The sequence below is a fragment of the Calidris pugnax genome, unplaced genomic scaffold (assembly GCF_001431845.1).
Source record: "Calidris pugnax isolate Ruff unplaced genomic scaffold, ASM143184v1 scaffold24, whole genome shotgun sequence".
Taxonomy (NCBI): Eukaryota; Metazoa; Chordata; class Aves; order Charadriiformes; family Scolopacidae; genus Calidris; species Calidris pugnax.
The window spans coordinates 761,199-782,770 of NW_015090922.1; the positions used below are offsets into that span (position 1 = coordinate 761,199).

Genomic DNA, 21,572 nt, shown 5'->3' on the forward strand with positions numbered 1-21,572 from the left:
AGACACAGCGGTACTCACAATGAAGGAGTGAGTGTAACTAGCAAAGTCTGTTTGGCTCCTCACTGAGGCTGCTTGGAAGAAAACATCACTCCTCCCAAACATCACTGGAGAACAGATTGCTTCTTCTCTGCTTGCCTTCAGAAGTTTTCACTTGAGTGTCCACTTTCCTTGCTCGGTGGGCTCTGCTAGCAACTGGCTCTGGAAGCCTTTGTTCAGTTTCCTTGTGAGAGACTTCTTTTTGTCAGGGGTTTGAAATGTAGGGAGGAATAACTCCATATACCAGTACAGGTCAGGGCTGACCTGCTGGAAAGCAGCTCTGCAGAGAGAGACCTTGGAGTCCTGGTGGACAACAAGTTGACCGTGAGCCAGCAATGTGCCCTTGTGGCCAAGAAGGCCAATCATCTCCTGGGGTGCATCAAGAAGAGTGTGGCCAGCAGGTCGAGGGAGGTCATCCTGCCCCTCTGCTCTGCCCTGGTGAGGCCTCATCTGGAGTACTGCGTCCTGTTCTGGGCAGTTCAAGGACAGGGAACTGCTGGAGAAAGTCCAGCAAAGGCTACGAAGATAATCATGGGACTGGAGCCCCTCTCTTATGAGAAAAGGCTGAGACACTTGGGTCTGTTCAGCCTAGAGAAGAGAAGACTGAGGGGGGATCTGTATCAATGCCTATAAATACTTAAAGAGTGGGTGTCAAGAGGATGTGGTCAGGCTCTTCTCGGTTGTGCCAAGGACAGGAAGAGGGACAACGGGCACAAGCTGGAACACAGGAAGTTCCATCTCAACATGAGGAAGAACTTTCCTTTGAGGGTGGCAGAGCCCTGGAAGAGGCTGCCCAGAAAGGGTGTAGAGTGTCATTCTCTGGAGATATTCAAACCTGGACATGTTCCTGTCCATCCTGCTCTGGGTGACCCTGCTCTGTGGGGGGTTGGACTAGATAATCTCTGAAGGTCCCTTCCAATCCCTGCAATTCTGTAGTTCTGTGTTTGTCACAGGGTTTAGCCAGGTAGCTTTCCAGCTGCCTTGAGTGTACCCTGAGTACGGGAGCGATCACGCGTTGTGACACTGAGGCAGGTGGTCAAAAACTTTAAATGGTGTAAGTGTGTGCAGCAGAAGTTGATACATAAAGATTGGCGAGTTCAGAATGAAGATGTAAAATACCATTCTAATGGATTAGATTAACTTTTCCTCCATTTAATGTTTTCTTTCCAAAATAAGTTTAACATGGTTAAACATTGACCTCAAGGTATTTCTGTACATAATGTCAAACCTACATTACTATATATTGTGCCTTTTGAGTTTAAAAAAAATAAAAATTGAGCCAACTAACATGCTTTACTGTGAAATGGGTATTGAAGTATACAGAAGAGAACTATTAACAGACTTTAATTGATAGATCTGAGCTTGCATTTGATAAATATGAAAGTTTTGCTGGTTATTTTCTAAAATGAAATGAGAGGGTAAAAAAAGGCTTTTCTTGCAATCCACGTTGCTCTTCCTCATGCCGTGCTTCAGCCCACACTCACACTCTGCCTCCACCTGAAAAGCTATTGCACATTCCTACTGTGTCAGCTGCTGTCGTACTGTTCCTGTCCTATAATAATTCTGTTTAATTCTTGGTCTACTTGCAAGCTAATTAAAATTGGGGCTTTTTTTTCTTCTCTCTTCAGCCAATACCAAAGCCCGCAGTAATGAATTTGCTGAAAAGAACGGACTTCAAAAATACGAGTACGTCTTACATCCGCGAACTACTGGATTCACTTTTGTGGTTGAGCGTCTAAGGGAAGGTAATCCTGTTTTTTCCTTTAAAATAATGAATCTCACCCAAGCTGTCAAAGTTGATGTTCACATCACAACTGCTTGAAGTAATTCCAGAGAAACTTTATGTATCCTGATCACAAAAAAAGCCGCCTTTGTTTGCAACCCTATTTGAAATGATTGTAACATGGATAGATTTAAGAGTTGATGACACATACTAATGTCATCAAGAGGTATGCAGTGGATGAAAACAACATTTTCACATCTATTTAATATTTTTTTTTAATATTGTAGCTTATTTAGCAGTCTACCTCAGAAAAATAGTGGGAAAGATCCAAAGGAAGTTCAGCCTTATTGTCTGTATCCGTCCCTAACCTCAACTGTGTAGTTGACACCCAACACGCAGCCATGTGTGACGCTGCCCTCTCTGAAAAACTCTTGGTTTTAACTCTGAGAGCCAGACAAGAAGTTGTTGTCTTAAATTGACAAGGGGAAGATGGGCAGCTGCCAGGTGCTGCCAGCTTCTTTGGGTGATGATGACTTGGAGAAACTGTGTGAAACAGGAGTTGTGGTGCTTGGGCTTGGTAGAGGGGATGCTGAGAGAACGCCTGATGCTTGCTTTCTACCCAGAAAAAGGAGAAATCCATCCCTGTATTAATCTGGGGGTAGAGACTGAGTCCTTGTTATTAGGGGAACAGAATATAAAGATGTGATTGCTTGTTAGATCAAGTTGTCAGTGGGTTGCTTTGGGAATGGACATTTTGGTGAGATTTTAGGCCATAACGGTGTAACCGTTAAATGATACTGATGTGGTGGTGATTCAAATACAGATGAGTGAGTTTTTGTAGTATATATGAATGTCTGATTGAAGAAAATAAACATGTACAGTAGATATGAAGTGACTTATTTATAGGCTAGTTCTTCAGGGAAAAGCAATTCTAGATCTTTAACATATGCTGGTTATTCTGACTGCCAAAGGAAGAAGTTTGAGATTATTAAAAAGAATAAGGGGCCTGCTGGTAAGTTGTTTTTCCTTGCTGGAATCCTTTCTTGGATTTTAGGAGCAGAGCTGGCTTGCATTTGGCCTTGTTCGTACTAAGCAAATATCCTAAAATCACCATAAATGCTTTGATATTTTGTCCAGCTGGACAGTCCCAGACCATGTGTCTATTTGACCTTATTTTTATTAAACATTCACTGGTGAACATCTTAGATTTTCATCTATCTTGAATGTTTATTACTCAGTTTGCTGTAGTAAAAAAAATAATTGCCACGTACACAAGTTCAAAAGCTTGCTTTACTTAAAACTTTTCAGCATTAGGTTAATTTAGTGCATAAGAATATTTCTAGCCTGGAATAATTTTTCAGTTAAAGGAATGTTTTCCACTCGCAATATTATCAACTTAACAAAAAAAAAGAGAAAAGATTCTGCATTTGCTGCAGAAATGAGCTTTGTGGTTATACAGTCATTTTCTAATTTTATAAAAATGCTTTTCTCTTTTATTACTGTATGAGAGATCTATGCAAATTAGGCTAATGGATTATAAAAAGGAAAATATTTGATGCTGATTAACTGATTTTGTGCAGTACAAAGCTGGGGAAAAACAAAAAACATCCCTGGATTATTTTTTTGTGTCTAGTCTTGCAAATGTTTTTAAGTCCTACTTTTATTTAAGGCAGGCAAATATTGTGTGACATATTAATGTCCCTTTAGCATTGAATTCATAGGTATTGGGTATCTTGATAGGCAGTATAAACTTTATATATTATGACTGTATGCTACTATGTAGTAAATTATGCGTGAGAAGGCAGTACAACTAGCATTTTAAAATACTTAGTTATTACTTACTAATTTAAGAATTGGTTTTCAATTGTTTGCAAGCGTGCCAAATACAGACCATTTACATGAAATGTTTTGTTTTTATGGACAACCTAACTGTAGTGGCTTGACTTCAAAATAATTCAGTATATTATATACCTGCACATATATATTTTCATCTGTACAATATAGATGTCCAGGTAAATTTTCAGATACAGATGGCACAGTTGGTGCTTAGCATTATCATTCAGTTCTGTTTTGACTTATTGTTTAAACTATTAGAATTCCTTTTTTACAATTCTAATTTCTGATACTAGGAGTAATAAAGAAGCCCAGGATTGTTAAAGATATGGTGTTAACATGAGTCCCTGTTTCTGGCCTGTCCTACTGCTACAGTAGTAGCAATAATGATTAAAAAAAGGCTTGTTTCCTTTTTTCCTGCTTTTAACTGCAAGCTCAGAGCAGTGTGTGTGACTTTAACGTGCAGTAGGGAGTGGTGGAGATTTTAACATCATGTTTATGTCTTTGAAAGTATTTTTGTGCAGAGATGACAACCTTATTGCCCTATAGCTCTCCTGTGAATACATTTTGGCTCGTGGCTGTTTTCCATTCCTGAGGCTCAAGTGTCTTTACTTCAGGCCTGAGTACATTATTTTGCTCCAAAAATAGGCTGAATGAAGAGAGGGGGGGGAATGTCATAAGAAGTTTAACTGCTTTTCGAATGTTGAAAAAACTAATTTAATTTGGCAAGAGCCCTGATTAATATGCAGCGCAAGCTGTAGCATGAAAGAAGTACCTGCTATTACATAAAAATAACTATTAGCAACTCTTCTGAATAGGAAATGAAAAATCAGGGGAAAATAACCTTCAGTAAAATGTTGCTTTTATCGCTGCAGAGGGTTTTTTCCTAGAGGAAGCACAGTCTGCACCCTGACAGCGTAATCTGAGCAGTTATCAGTCCTTTTGCTTTCCATAAGTGGCAAAAATTAAAATTTCTGAACCATGTGAATGGCTTTGCCAGTGATGCCCAGCACTCAAATTCTTCCGTCTGACTTCTCGCTCTTACATGGTCATTATTTCAACTATTTGATCTCTTTTGCCCGTAAATACTGCTATGATGGTTTCTAAGTCATTGCTGAGATTATGGGAGCTAAGAAAAATAATCTATATAACCTCCACCAAAAAAGCAATAAAAATTGTTTAGGCAATACATCTCCTTGGCTTTTGAGTCTGTTACTGGTTTTTTCCCACATTCTAGCTCTTCATGAATTACAGCTCTTACCCCCTGAGCTGACTCTTCTAAACAGAAACCCAGGTAAAATCTGCCTGGTTTTTCCTTTCATTATGCTCAGGTGCCAAGAGAGTAAAAATATTATTTTACTTGTATATGATCACATTACTGTTTTCTCATTCATATAAACCTTAGAATCACCAAGAGTACACACAGACTATGAACATTCTTTAGATGTATAATTAATAATATACTCAGTAGAATAAGCACTGCAGTTGTTACTTTTTTTTTTTTAAGCAGGAGAAAGACTTAAATTTGATTCAGCGTTCATTTTTGGAGAAGTGTTTACCTTTGGCTTAATAATAATTTTGAGTAGGATGTTTTAATATAATGTCATTGCTTGTGCACGGTAAAAGAAAATACAGTGTAGCAATGAGAACACAAGGAAGATGCACACAGTAGCTGGATAAGGTCAGCTTGTTACCTGATACACAGTACAGAGTGGTACCTGAAGATGTGGAAGTGAGTAAGAGAGGAAAAAAAATTCAGTAAGGACTAGTGAATATGGAAAAGTGTTAAATATAGAGATTAAATAGAGATTACCAAAATATGTGCATTTTTCACCCTGCAAGAAAAATCATCCTTCTTGGGAACAATTATTGACTTTCTAGTCAACTGTCTCTGCAACAGGTAAAGCAGGTTTGTGAGATTCTTCCTTAGTCTTTACTGGTGCATGTTATTCAAAATAGCACTAGCCTTTTTTCATAGCACGCATTAAAGTTTGCTTCTGCCAATACTCTGGCCCTACTTTATCAAAATACTTGAAGAAAGTGTATGAACTCAATTAATTACACATTTTCTCAGTGCTGAAGCACATTTGATTGCTTGGATCACTTATTGTGGGAAATAGAGGAATTACCCTGTGAAATACCAAACTTTTGTTGACCAAAGTGACCTCTGGAATGCCATGGATTTTATTGCATCTGTTTAGTTGGCTGTTGATAAGACAGCAAAGGGAAATAAAATAGTTGCTTTGCTTCTTTCCAATTCTGTTCACTTGATCAAGTAATTTGTCTTGCCTCAGCTGTTACGAATCCTGGTTTCAGTCAGCACCTGGTGAAAAATTACTAGAGCTTTATGTTATATTTCTTGTGGGAATGAAGGTGAGCATTTTTTGGAAAGACAGTTGGAACATGTGATGAGCAACAGAAAATGAATTCTAGACTCCAAAATTAAGCCTGGTCATGATTTTTTTTTTTTAATATCATCATTATATACTTCTCTAGCCATGACCTCAAATCATATCTAATCCTTTTTTAAAGCCTGGAACTTTGAATAGATGTTATGTATGGAGTCATATTTGGCAGAACTTGGGTTAAGGAAAACCATCTCCTTTTACAAAATATGGGACTTTGAAAATGACAGAAATTCTGCAGGAATTTAAATAAGACTTATATAAGCATGCCTTTAACAAAGTTAATTAAAAACATTTCTGGATTATATAATGCTCTTGAAGATCTACTTTGTGAGATCCTTCTATGAGAGGTCAGGAGGTGACTCAGAAATGAAGGATAGCTTTTCAGGCCTGGTTGTATTTTATAAAGTCTTTTCTGAAGTGCCAGATGACATTGAAAGTTCAGATGGCTTGCATGTTCGGTTTCAACAAGATGGAAAATAATACTAGTTGATTTGATTCAATATTGTCTGGATTCATGGAATAACATATATTATCTTGGCATAATATCTGTAATTGCAGCCAAATAGTCTGTCAAGAGAAAATAGTTGTTTACAAATGTTTTCTTAAAATTGCTTTTCATGGCTTGTAAGTATTTTCTCAGGACTAAATAAGCAGTAAGTGTTAAGACAGAGCTGAGGTTTTAAAGCATCATTAGAAGATTATTCATACTTTCGCAGACAATCATTTCTGCCAACATTAAATTTTAACTGACCTCTTTTTGACGCTTCCTCTATATCCATCAATAATCTTTAATCTCTGGATACAACGGACTGGGTGTTCCTATTATGGGCCTCCTTATAGTACTAAAGCTTCAAATTTATTTCTGGTTCAACTGCAAAAAAAATAAAATGCAGATAACAGCTGCCAACTGCAGCATCCTAAAATTAAAAAAAGATACAAATTTAACACACTTGCCTTCATTGCATATCCTTATTTTCTCATCCTGTTGCCATGATTGATTCAAATTTTATAGTTTTGCCCCAAAATAGGTGTTTATATATATATACATGATCAGAAAACAGTCTGTATATTCTACTGTTTATACCTGAGTTTCACAGTTGTACAGGATTTCAGTAATTGCATGCAAATATCCCAGGCTCTTTCATTGCTGAGGCAGGAATATTGTATTTAGGTGTTCAATCCAGGAGATAGATATAGATAGATGTAAATATTTTAATCCTGTGACACTTATTAACTATTATGTAGATTCTGAATGCTTTTCTGGGAGCTGTAGTATCCGTATGTGTGTATTTATGTACTTAACTCTTAATGCCATTTATTTCGGTTACGGTACAATGTGCTTATGTGGCACTTTTGAGCTAATAATCTAGGGATATAGCTTGTGATTTGCAGATTAATATATATTTAAGACAGTTAATAGGAGATGACGAGCAGCACTGCTTGAAAGCTGGCACGTATCGTTTGGTTCACCTTTGCTGGGATGGGAAGTAACCAAACAGAATCATGGAATGGTTGGAGTTAGAAGGGACCTTAAAGATCACCTACTTCCAACCCCCTGCCATGGGCAGGGACACCTCCCACCAGACCAGGTTGCTCAAAGCCCCATCCAGCCTGGCCTTTACTCAAGCAGATCCTTGTAAGTGGCATCTGGGTGTCTTTGCTGTGCGTAAAGAACGCAGCAAGCTCCCATATAAAGCCCTAAAGAGCTTAGGGGACCGTCTTTAGGAGATGATTCTATCTTGAGCCTTGCAATTGCCACGTGAGCAGAGGTGCTCAAATTTGACGTATTTGTGTAATCGGTGGTTAAAGTGGAGAGTCTCAATTTAGTAATCCATTAATGAGACCCTCCAACTTGAAGTAGCCAGAGTTTATTAACTCCCAGAGCTCTTTTCTTACTCTGTCTTCGAAAAGAGAGAGGTAGGAGGCTGCTTTTATGAGTGGATGAAATGTCAATGAGGGACGGTACCATGATAACTGCAAAGGCTCGTCTTCTGGTACAGACGATGCTTCTGCTCTCTCCACAGCTACATCCAAAGAACCTAGAGCATACAAGGCAGATGTTCTATCAAATTATCAAATGTAAAAAAAAGCAGTACCAATTTCTAATTTCAATTTCGTTGTTGGCTTTTTGAAGGGAAAATTGATGCAGGTGTAAAATTAAGGTCTGTAATAAGTCTGTTTATTGACTGAAATGCTCAGGCTCTGGTGGGTGGGGTGTATGAATGAATGGATGTATGTATTAAATATGCTGTTTCCTACTCTGACACAAAGTTTGTTTCTTCTTCACATAAACATTGGGTGAGGTGTGCAGGTATTGATCACAGAAATGTCTGCCAAATTACCTTTGAGAGGTTTTATGTGCTCAAACTGAACCACAACTTCAGCAGCTTTCAGGTTCGTGCCTACTTTGTCTAACGTGTAACGGAGGTACAGGATGTAGAAAGTGACAGTAAAGTTTGGATCTGTTGTTTTAACGAAAACTAGCTTCCCTCTTTGTGACTGGACAGATTTTCTGACTCCCAGGACGATGTGCTGTGCCACTGCCAAAATTTCTGTGGGTTTTGGCGAGGCCAGAGCTTGCTCACTGACCCGGCACTGCCATCTCGGAGCAGCTCTTGCCTGTTTGTGCTGGTTGCTCGGGGCATGTGTAAACCAAACCTGGTCTATTTTGGAAGTAGGAAAATATAAGTGGCCACAGGAGCATTAACCTCAGGTCCTCAATCACCTAATTTCACCCATAGATCCGTTGGATCTGCAGAGATTAAGCAGCAACTCTAAACCATCGATCCTCAGTGCAAGGAAATTCTTTCTTCCCAATTTTCTTTTTTTTCTCTCTTGTTTTTCCTCTGTGCCTTCCAGAGTCATGTTACTAAGTAGACTGATACTCAGAAATTACAGAGCTATTGTGAAAGAGCTTTGAGCAATTTTTTAGCTGAAAATGCAGTATTAGAGCTTCACTGTTTGCCATTACAATTGAACTTGTGCTTTTATGAGAATTGGATCCTGTGCATTAAATAGCGTTGCTTTTGATAGAGAAATATTGGTCTGTAAATGGAAGCTTGCATGCCTTTTATGTCTTGTGTTTGTCGGTAGAAAATTCATAACAAATTAGTTAATTAAAAAAAACCCACAAAGCCCTTGTTCAAAAGCACACTTTTATCGCTAGGCACGTCTGTGAAATTCAGCAATGCAGAAAATCGGGTGCAGGCTGTTGTGCTTTGTTGCGAACGCTGACAGTTGTCTCTGTAATCTGGAACATGGGAAAGGGCAGCTTGACTTTTTCCAGAACCATGTTAACCGTTGATGATTACCATATCTCGCAAACATCTGCATGTGTTGGCTTTGACGTACTTCTCAGAACGAGCACCAGCTTTCTCCTAGGTATTTTCTGGCCTTTGGTATGTGTTGAAGCTTCTGTTGCTGTCTCTTTTTTCATATCTTACTGGAACAGTGTTCTGCGATATCTGCCCCACCTCTGTGGCAAACTGTCTGTTGTTTCAGTCCTCCTGGGAAGGGTCTGGTTTTCTCCAAACCACTCTCTTCTCTTGGCCCCCATCCTCTCCTCTTCCCAGCCTCCGTGGCTTTTGAGAAGGGAGCACAGCCTTTCACTGGAGGGTTCATGGTAAGAGTCGCTCCCTGTGGTATTTACAGGTTGACATACTGTTGTTTGTGTCACCCACATATCCATGGTACTCATTGGAAATACTTCAGGTTTTACGTTCTTGAGCCTATCAAGACCCATCTACTGAAATAATCTCCTTATGCTCTTAGGTGTGAGTCATGGCTGGTGACGAGCAGATATACCATGCGGTGCATCATTTTCCGTTTGCCTCCTTGCAGGTGATTAATAGTCGCTGTGGTAACCATATTAAAAAAGTTATTATTTGCCAGCCGTTACCCTACGGTGGTATTCGAGGTTTCCACTGTTTTCCCTTAACTCAGAATACACAGTATCTGTGGTAACAATGTGGTAATGTTTGGCGAATGTGGACGTTTTTAATTGCTTCAACTGGAGGCCTGGAACGATGTGAGCTCATCCGATTGTATATGTAGAAATGAAGCTTGGCCACAGATGGGTTCAGGAAAAATGATTGCTCAGTAAAAGCTAGAATTATTCTCTTCAGAATTTTGAAAGTATGTTCCTGCTTTTGTTTTAAATCTAATGTTTATTTCCTATTGAAGATATTTTGTAAAAAAGTTATTCTGGTTGTTTTTGCAAACGGTCCACTTAGTTGACTTGTTCATTAAATCCTCGTGCTGGGCTTGATACTGATAAAGTATGCTGAATACTGTAAGAATTGTCCAGGGAATTTGGGTTTTTGTGGCAGAACACTGAGCTTTGTGGTTGTTTTTGGAGACTTATGGCTGCAGGACAGGCAATAGGTGAGCCTCAGCTAAAGTTCAAGTTTGTTAATTGCTTCTCATTCTTGTCAGCCAATGATCCATGTTTTTGCAGGTGATGTTTGTTGGACTGGTAGCATATTTAATTATTGCTGAAGTTGGAGTTAATTCCTATAATCAGAGGAATACCTGGTTATTTCACATGGCATTACCAGATGCTCTCTCTACTCAGCATACCCATTTCTTGGCTCTGTTTATTAGTAAGGCAGGTAATTGCTTCAGGCAGCCTCAAGTAGAGAGGAGCCTAAACATACTTTCCCCAGGACAAAATACTGCTTTAGTTTCAGTTAGGAGATGATGTTTCCTGATGTGTTTATTAGAAAAATGGCAACATCTACAGGCTGAACAGACTAATCCTAAATCAGAGTCCCATTGTAGAGATTCTCAATCATATTTGATGGATTCCCCACTCTTCCACTTTTTGCAGATGCTAGCTGTTTTCCTTTCCAGCTGCATTAAAGTTGCTGCAAATGTATTTTGTGTATTCCTGATATCACTTTTCTGTGAGTAATTGCTGGCAGGGGAGAAGGTCCATGGAGTATCATTTCAGTTGCTGGAAATGTTGGAATCCTCAAGCTGTTCAGATACAGCCCCAAAATCCGTGAGATACTAATACAACTTTCAATCTCCTCCTCTTGCAAAATTTGCTGCTTATATATCATTAAACCTTAAGTAGTTTGTTTCTTTCATTCCTTTCTGCTGTTGCAGCTTCAGCTCTTCTTCCCATTGCCCTCCTCCCAGTCCCCTGCCATTATTTTCAGGGTTTACAAAAATTAGCCCAGCATCATACTTTCCCGAGCTGACTCAGATCCCCGGGTTTGGCAGTCATTTGCGAGGCTCTGCTCCAGAGATGCTGAGAGCAGTACCACATTCACAACTCCTGCATGTTGCTATGGTACTGATACTGAAAAACGAAAAACATGAGAGGGCAGAGGAGCTTGGGAAAAATTGTAGTAGAGTATAAATGCTTTTTAAAATAGATTTTTATCAAAACATAAACTTCAGCATAAATTGAACTCTTCCCCTCATTCATCACCTTCTGCGTAACCTGAAATACTGCTGTCTTTGGGAGTTATTTTGTCAACCTTTTCCTGAACTGCAGGATTCTGGAGGGCAGGAAATAAGGTCTTTGCTCCCAATGTTCTCACCAAACATGGGTAGATACAGGAAGGGTTTCCCTTTACTGCCTATGTACCATGCCAGTTGTTTGAAGTGTTGTATCATGTGAATTAACATATTACAGATTACAGATGTAAAGTTTGAATGTATTTGCCCATAAATGAATTTTTCTGTGGGATGGCTACCAGTTAAGAATAGGAAAACTGTTTTTAATGTAAGTTCAATGTGGTAGTGTCTCTCCGTAATCTCATTTCATACAGTTAAAAGATAATAATATCTTAAAATAAGCATCTCTGAAATGTATATCATCTATGTTTAGACCTATGCAAAACTGTGATTTTGTTTGTGTTGGTGGTCATTGTTGACCTTGCAGTATAACAATAAATCTGAGTGCTCTTGATGATTATAAAACAGTTCCAGAAGCAGGGACCTGAGCAACCTTCTGTCTGGCTTGATCCAATCACTGGTCCTTCACTGCACAGCTCTTAAAGGACCCAGCCCATCCTGATGGTTTCTGGCATCGCTCAGACAATAAGGACATCTCTTAGGAGAGATGCATAGCATGCACAATAAATAAAAAGGAGAGAGACATTTTTAAAAACATTTTAGAGACTTTGGAATTTGTGAGCAATGGCACGTTTGCGTTGCCTGGAAGTTGCTATGGGTACTGATGTTGAAAGCCAAACACACCGAGGGCAGACCTTAGGGACGTAAGTCCCATTTAAAATCCTGTAAGAATCCGTGTTCTTTAAATCTGCTTGGATGCTTTTGAAAAATCATCCCTCAAAAGGATTCTTTGCCTAAGTGCTCTCCAGGTTCAACCTGTCAGCAGCGCTGCTGGGATTTAACCAGTCCTACTTCTGCCTTCTCTTACCCAAAACAGCATTCCTTCCTAAAGACCTGAAAGCTCCCTGGCTTCCTCTGTCAGCCCTTTGCTTTGCTGCTCTCATAGCATGGATCAGAGTATTAAACTAAGCATATGCTCAGCAGCTATGTAGCTCCTTCTTTCCTTCTTTATGTACTATCTGCAGGGACTGTGTTTTTTTGAGGCAAGTATTTTGGTTTTGTATGTCTGAAACTACCATCTTGCTGGTATATTATGTTAGCATTTTTGAAGCAGGTAGCAGTTAAGCTGCAGCAGTCTCAAACAGTGCGCCCCGCATGTCCACAGCATTGCAAATATTTAATAAACCTGTTAATAATACATTCCCCACCATACTGAGAGGCTGTGGAGATTCATCAGGATTTATGCTACCTGCGGTGCTAACGAATTCAGTTGACATTACACACTGAGACAGGCACGGAAGCATGCACTCAATTTTAAAATATATACATAATTTCTGATTTATAACAGCAGTGTTGTACATTAGGAGAGAACATTTTCAAAGGATTATTCTTCTCCTTGAAGGGATGGATTCTCTTGACTTTCAGTCTTGTGCCATTCTGCATTCTGGCACATGTTGTAATCAACCAGCAGCATATTCTTTTTCACATCTTCTTGTTTGGATAGCAGCGGACAGCAGAGAATTCATTAAAATCAAACAGCCAAATGCTGATGGAATGTAATGAGGCTATGACTCACATGGTGGGTTTATTCCTGTAAGGTGGGGTATATTGTGTATACACTAAGCTGCGTATACGTAGAGGAGTTTTGGTGGCTGATCTGTGTCTTAGTTGGCAAAGCATCTAGGAGAAGTATCATATTCTAAAACCTTGTTAATAAAGTTAGAGAAAACAGACTGACTTAACCTTTGTGAGTTTATGCAGTGAGAATATATGCCCCATGATTTTTTACAAGCAGAATGATTTTCCTCTGCCGCTCCTTTTGAGCTGACTGAGAACACCGTGGCCAGACTTGGGCTGAGATTGTGGTAACGAAGCCAACATGGGTTTCAACTGGTCCAGAACCAGACTTGGGCTGAGATTGTGGTAACAAAGCCAACATGGGTTTCAACTGGTCCAGAACACGAGCACAGTGAGCTCACTCAGTCTGCAAAATATTCTGGGGCATCCCCAAGCCAGTGTAGCAGTGGTGGTGGTGAGACTTGATTTCACTGGCTTCCTGCTAAAGGTCCATCACCTCCTATTAGCTCATCAAAAGGAGGAACTCAGCTGAGTTTGTCATTTGGAAAACATTCTGGGATCTGCTATGGGGATGCTCTGTCTTGACCTACAACTCAAACAGCCTCATCTGGTGCTGCATCTTTTCAAAGTAAAACAAGGAAAAGTGTTGAACGTTCAGATTGCGTAACTAAATGCTGAGAAATAAGCATTTCAAAAGCTGAGATTAACTGCAGCACAGCCTCATCCGGTGCTGCATCTTTTCAAAGTAAAACAAGGAAAAGTGTTGAACGTTCAGATTGCGTAACTAAATGCTGAGAAATAAGCATTTCAAAAGCTGAGATTAACTGCAGCCCTCTTGTGGTGGGTACACTTTTGAGTGAGAGAGCAAATGTGTTTTGCCACCCTGCTATTTCCTTTGCTTAGAATGACAGGCTTCTAAGAATATATTTCATGCTTTTTCCTTTCAAATGAAAGAAAGAAAAATATAGGTCAGAATGGAGAGCTCTCACCAGCAGGGCTCTGAGGTTAAGGCCCAGGTGAATATGAGGAAATTAACTAAGTTTCTTCCTATGAAAAAGCTGGAATTTGTGAGTAGCTGGTTATAATCCCAGAAATGTTGCTTCCTTTCATTTTCAAAAGTTTTCAAATTTTTCAAAAATTCTTTTACAGTTGTTATCTTAATGTTATTTTCTCAAAACATTTTGCTATCCAGAAGAACATTCCTAAAATATTTCCTTTATTTAATAGAAGAGTTATGGCAAATAAAAAAAGATGAAAGTAGTGGAGGTAGCTGAAAGAAGTAAGAGGGGTTTGAAGATCTATACTCATAGTGTATTTTCAACTCTGTATCTTATAAATACAATAATGTGTTTTATATCTATGAGTAATCCAGGGTACACTTGGTGCTGTGTCAAACGGGATATTTGAACATGATTACACAATAAGCATCTTCTAGCTCTCAAGATTTCAATTTTTTTAAAAAAAAACAACACAAGCCATCAAACAAAATGTAAATGTTTTTTTTTTTTATTTCTAATTTTCAAGTAATATGCTGCTTTGACTTCTGTTACCAAATTGTACTTCTACATATGGAGCAGAAATGTCAACTTGCCTTTTCCTCCCTGGAATTTGGTATGTATATCTGGATTTAGACAAAAATCAAGAGCCATTATCATGAAAAGGATTGCCAGCATAGTTTTAACCCCAGAAGTATGCCACTTCACAAACATCTTTCTCTGGAAAAAAATAGAAGAAACACTTCACAAACATCTTTCTCTGGAAAAAAAAAAACAACACACCTTACATTAAGAAAAAAATTATAAACAAATAAGAACATGTGCAATATTAAGAAAACAATTATAAACAAATAAGAACATGTGCAATATGCTGGTCAGGCTTTTGTCACACGATAAACAAAAGCTCCTGAGAACTCCATGTAAAATATATTTTGTCTGCTACTTAGCACACACTGTAGCTAAAATGGAAAATTCTGTAGAGCCGAATGATAGCACTAAGTGAATTGGCATTTGCACTTAGTTTTCCAGTGGTTTGGCAGTATTAATAATGCAGCAGAAGGACAGGATATCCTTCAACTAAGTCAGTATGAAAAAAAAGTTTTCATTAGCATTACAATGAACCCTGAGAACTAGGTATTCTTACTCATTGGAAAAAAAGGTTTGAGGCAGCAAATTTCATGTTTGAAAATGTTCAGTGAATTTTGGAGACTATCTAAATGTGACTGTTATCAGAAACTGTTTTTAGTCTAGCGTAGGGATAAAATGTCTTTCTCAGGCTGTTATTGTAATTCATAAGATGTTATTTTCAGCAGTGTTTATTATACAAAAGAATGTTCAGAACCAGATAAATACACTAGGGAGCCTGGTTAAATAGGAATAAACCAAAGTAGTTACTTAAAGTTACAAGAGAAACAAAATGCTGACATAGATGAGATAAATTATTCTTTCTGTTGTTTTTCCATAATAGTCTACTTTGGTCAAACCAAAGAGCAGTAACTACTATATTTGTATATTTGTGGGCAAATTTAGATGAAGATTGCAAATGTTTTGATTTATCCACCAAGGTAAAATGAGCCTGAAGCAATCTGGTCCAGAGGAGCTGATGCTTATCAGCAGAACCTTGGAGCAGAGAGAGATTAATTGAAAGCTATCAGATGCAGGTAGATGACAATAAATGAATAGACAAGGAAGCAGTTTGTAATTGTTGTCACCATAGAGCGTTTGTGTTTCTCAGAATGGTCAAATTAGTCCAGCCTTTGAAACAGAGCGTGCAGTTCTGCTAAAATGGAGATGACCATCTGGCAGCTTACAGCAACTTTGGAATTGGCAGCCTTTGCTGGTGTACCCCATCCTGAATGATGTGCTTAGATTTTAGCCTGCTGCCCTGCTACATCTATATCAGCCAGTAGTATCTTTTAGGTGAATTACTGGGCATACTATTTCACAACACCTTCAGATCATCCAAATTCTTAGTCTTTTCCACATACCTGGTTAGAACAATGTCAGGATTTTTTTGAAGGATCTCCTGCTACACCTCCCTGCAGGAAACACTCCAAATACCCTTTCATGTAATCCTTCCTCATAAAATTATTGCAGTTCTGTCCTCTGCGTGTCCTGATGCCTTTGCCTCAGGTAGGCCTGGAAGAGTATCATAAGTGGCCTCAGCAATTTTGCAGAAGACAGAGTTAATTCTTTAAGGTTCCTTCTTTCTTATGTCACTCTGTCCTTGTTTCTGTCTTCATCTGAGAGCAGAGAGAAGAAACTTGGTCAACTCTGAAGTTCAAGAGAATGAAGAAAACTCAAGCCTTCCTGATTTTGTCTTTTGGACATTTTTTCTTTCTCCTCTCTGTGCTCTCTCCACCATGGTCTTGCTCTGACACATGGTGTAATTAATTACTCGTCATTTCTGTGTATTACGCTCAGCTTGTTCTCCTTTTGAAAGAAGCCCTTACTATGGATAAGCCCCTCTCTCAAGCACAAAAAGCGTGATGCTTTGCTAACTTCCTTCAGCAAAGTCACTTCACAGCAGGTGCTGGGACCCTTTTGCAGCCTCTGTGAGACCTCTCCTCTGTCCATCTCCACCCCAGGTGGCCCTAGTTGTGCTGACGCCCTGGCAGTTGCCCAGTACGATGATGTTTGAATCCAGTGTACGATGGATCTGATTTCTTGCCACACAGCAGACCCTTGTGATGGTAACATTTCCAACTCAGCTGTGGCTGCCCCATCCCTGGAGGTGTTCAAGGCAAGTCTGGATGGGGCTTTGAGCAACCTGGTCTGGTGGGAGGTGTCCCTGCCCGTGGCAGGGGCTTGGAACTCGATGATCTTCAAGGTCCCTTCCAACCCAAACCATGGTATGATTCTTTGATTGAGTTCAGTTGTTTCCCTTTGTTTACCAACAGAGGCTGGTGGAGGTACTGTACTCTGCATCAGAAACAGTCAGAAACAGGTCCCTCCTGCCAAACTATGGTTCTGGATGACAACTGGCCAGCTGGTGGCTCTTAAAGGAATTTGCTTGGAGTGGGTTCTGTGCTTGAATGATCATATCAATCAGATTTGAAGGCAGGTCCATGTTGAGTAAAGCTGCTAGAAGGGTGAGAGGTGGGAAAGTCTGTACCAAAAGCTTGAATGACATGCTGGGCAGAGTGTGGAGACCTGGGGCAAGGTGTCCAGCTGTAGTTTTTCCATGATTTTTTTTGTCTGAGCTTGGAAAGACATGACTGTAACATCAAGTCTGGAAAAGAAGAACAAATAAAGCTCTGCTAGCATACAAACAGCAGGTAGTTGTCTTGCTGACGAAAGATGAAATTTGGTCCAAAGTGTCAAGCCCAAGAGGTGCAGATGTGTGTGGAACTTAATCCCAGAACTGTGAATTGCTTTAAGTGTCTTAACAGGGAGGGAAATGGCAAAGTTGTTTTTATGAGACCTGTGCCCCAGCTTTTGCAATGTCTCAGTATTGCTCAGTCTTAGCATACTGTAAAAATAGAACATCTTACAAGTTTTTTTTTAAATTATAACAGTTCTGTCTTATTTCATCACAAGGTAGACATTCCTTTGCAGGGATTTCAATGGTCTTTAGTGTAAGGTCAGGTTAAGAGAACTTTAACTATCTATTTTGGCCTTCAGATCTCTGTCAGAAGCTAGAAAATGATTTCATACTGGCTGTACTGGAAAGGTGGTTGGATGTGTTGTTGTACAAGACAAGAAGTTGTATAACGTTTATCTACAAGAATGTTTAAAATCCTGGTGTTTCAAACATATATTGATGTTTTTATTCTAAATCTTGGTGAGGTTTCCTCTGCACAACTGTCTTGTATAACAGTATGTTGTGATATGGGTAGTATGTCTTGGAGAAAAGGTAATATAAAGGAGGTAAGAGAAAATCAGGATTTAGCTATTGGTGTTGAATGCTCATTTAATTTGATTAGGCTGGATGCCTATGAGGTGTCTCTTCATTGACTGAAATGGGCATTCCCTTTAAGTGTAAAACATCAGAAGAAAGTATCAAAACACAGAAGAGGTGAAGATGAGTGGGAAATTACTACTCATCTGTTGAATGGAAACTTGATGTTAAATAAGATCATCTTATGTTTCACGGTTTGAAACACAGTAAGAGTTCCAGGAACTAATTATCCAGCAATGGATGATGACATGGAAATATATTAAATATACATAGATAGCTAACCATGAATACTCGATGCATGCAAAAGAAGAGTCTAGTTAATTTTTATGTAAATTAAGCAACATTAAAAGTGGCAATATAATAACTAACAACACTGTTTTGCATTTGAATAGAACAAAGCAGCAAATTCACACTTGAAATAGATTCTTTCTTCTTAAATTGTCTTTTCCTGGATAGATATTTTAGTGTATGCTTTATTCACAGTAAAACTGTGGTCTTTAGAGGTATCATCTTGTCTAGAGACAATCAGACAAGTTAGCCTTTTAAAAGCTAATTTAAATCTTTGGTGGGTGTCATGTCTATGTTACTGCTTTTAATGATTAAAGGGACCAGTGTCGAATGGGCGTGCTGAGCAGTCATAGTTAATGCCAAGATTGTCTAAGGACTAGTTTATTTCCAAAACCTCATGGAAGTAATAAAAAGGAGAGTAAGAATGTCGAGTGCAGACGGGTCTGGCAGAGGTGAGGATGCTCCAAGCGCAGGTTTGGCTGCACCATGCTGCTTCCAGCTCCAGTGTGAATTCAGCTGAGAGTCAGCCTGTTATCTGGAAGACAGGATACTCACTTGTGGTCACCGAGTGCAGAATTAAAACTGAGGGGGAGTAAAGAGAAGGAAAAAAAGTTGAAAAAGGAGGTGCGTTTATCTTTAGCCTTCTGTGGCAGGTTGCTTGATAGATGGCAGTGCTTATCCCGACTCTTTGTGCATGGCTTATTTATGCTGCTCATATGACTTCATTTCAGAATTGTCCGTGGATCTAGAAAAAGTTCAGACCTAGGTTATGTATACAGCTTTTAAAACACTTTTGGAGCTCATCTCCTTTGAGAATGAGGAAGGAGGGTGTTAAAGCAATTATTAAATGTATATGACAATGCACTGGTAAACAAACTTCAGAAACTGTTAAAGAACAGATGCCTTTGGCACGTTTTGATGGTAAGCATATGGCTATTCAATTTTGAAATATGAATCCCAAAGCATCTAGATGAGTACCTGTCAAATTGTTTGTTGTGACAGAGGTTTCAGCTTGGAGCTTGCAAATTCAGTCCTGTGCCTTGTTTCTGATCTACTGTTGAATTTGATTAGTTGAGCCACCACTCAGTTTTCCTGTAAGACAGAAGTTCTTAATCTGTGTAAACGTACTGCCAGAGGCATGAGGGCATGATCTTTTACCACTGTGTTATATAGTGCTATGTGTTATGAAGGTTTGAGTATCATTGGAATTGCTGAGGACAAGTGTTTATGTTAAGGATAATTTAAAAAAAATTAGAAGCATCAACTGATAATGCCCAAAATAAGAATATACTTTTATTGCAAACGGTTTACATGTGCAAAGTTTGTAGATGAGGCTTTAACACTTGAGCTGCAAGTCAAAATAACAAAATGCTATTTTTTTTCCTTAGTTTCCAAATCTGTAATTTTCACATGGAGTTCAAGTCTCAGATTAATTAGTAATTTTATTTTATAAATGTCTAAGAAACAGAGTCAGAAAAATCATAGTGAATTAGCTTTATAGTTGCTAATGAGTACTGCTTTTATAATTGGAAAGTTCTAAGACTTGGTCATTGACATTACAAAATTTGAATCTTCCTTCACAGATCAGCTTTGGGCTTTGAATTTAAAATCTAATGCAAAACTGAATATTTGAAGGCCTAGTGTATTCTTTAAGGGTGAGGCCAGGTTTCTTTATCATATTCCAGCATCCAATATCATTAAATCTTAAAGGACTCTTTTATGCCTTTTGTTGGGAGACTGGTAATTTTGTTTGGATTAAACCAACAATGAAAGCAAATGAGACAGAGAAAAAACATAATGCTTGGAAAAACTGACAGTTCAAAGTCAGTGAACATCACAAAGCTGTTTGTGGAATCTTAATTTGGCTTTCTTACATGTATATATGAGATGATCTCGTCTTTAGCTAAATGATTGCCTGCCATTCTCCCCACACATTCGTCCTCAGCCTCATTGAGCACTCACTGAAGGAGCAACTTTTAAATATTTTGTTTTCCCTTCATCTTCAGTGTGTGGCCCCGGGGCTTACATTCTGCACTATTCAAGCTCTTCTCTGGAAACAGCATTTCCATATGAACGTCTCTGCTGCTTGCTTCTCTAGTACTAGAGTGCTTCCTGATCTTGAAGGGGTTTATTGTCATTATATCTCTGATGGGTGTGGGAAATGGAAGTGCAGCAAGACTAAGGTCAGGTCTGCAGCTTGGTTTTAGAGACCTATGGGCTTATTTTTCTGTTATACCACTTTCCATAGAATCATAGAATGGTTTGGGTTGGAAGGGACTTTAAAGATCATCCATTTCCAACCCCCTGCCATGGGCAGGGACACCTCCCACCAGACCAGGTTGCTCAAAGCCCCATCCAGCCTTGCCTTGAACACCTCCAGGGATGGGGCAGCCACAGCTTCTCTGGGCAACCTGTTCCAGTGTCTCACCACCCTCACAGGAAAGCATTTCTTCCTACGATCTAATCGAAATCTCCCCTCTTTTAGTTTAAAACCGTTCCCCCTCATCCTATGGCTCCCCTCCCTGATCAAGAGTCCCTCCCCATCTCTCCTGTAGCCCCCTTTAGGTACTGGAAGGGGCTCTGAGGTCTCCCCGAGGCTTCTCTTCTCCAGGCTGAAGAACCACAACTCTCTCAGCCTGTCCTCATAGGAGAGGTGCTTCAGCCATGTGCCTTGCAGCTGGGGGTGCTCAGCAGCAGTGTAAAACTGAACCTAGAAATTTCGGTCAGCCAAACCAGAAGATGAGAAGTTAAAGTCTGTTTATGAAATTGGCAGAAATAGCGTGCAGTTCTCTTGGGTTTTATTTAGCATGAGAATTGGTTTTGAGACTCAACTGCCTAAAGTTGAACTTGTCCTGTGTCCTGGCACTGGTTTTGTTTGTTGCAGACCCTTCTGGTCGTGCAGCAAATAAAGCAAAGCTCCTGCACTCTGTTGTTACACAGAATTTGAATCCTGGGGCAAAGTAGTATATCATCAGGGAACTAAAGATAATGTCCATTATATTATAAGGCAGAGGCAACCTTAGATCTGGCATTTTCCTACATCTGAGTATTGAACTTTACAACCTAATGTTCTTTACTACTGATGTGCTCTGTGTTATTCTACAGTGTTTTTAAACACTAAATCAAGAGCCGATCACACAACAGATACTGCCACCAGCCCTCCTCAGGCTGGGTTTTTGCTTTGGTTGCCAAATCAGAGCTGTTAAGTAGTTGTCCCCTTTGCGTTTGAATGGGTTTCTTTCCCCGTGCTGCATGGGTGGGCACACGAAGGAGCAGTGCAGGGA

The 21,572-nt window shown here is 39.4% G+C and overlaps 1 protein-coding gene across 4 annotated transcripts in view; it reads left to right on the forward strand.

Annotated features, from left to right (window-relative positions):
• LCLAT1 (lysocardiolipin acyltransferase 1) overlaps positions 1-21,572 on the forward strand; it is a 132,937-nt gene that overhangs the window by 75,858 nt on the left and 35,507 nt on the right. For all 4 annotated transcript variants that reach the window (XM_014951034.1, XM_014951032.1, XM_014951031.1 and 1 more), the window contains one exon: positions 1,665-1,781. In XM_014951034.1, coding sequence (XP_014806520.1) covers positions 1,665-1,781 — 117 coding nt within the window. The remainder of the gene's footprint in view (positions 1-1,664; positions 1,782-21,572) is intronic.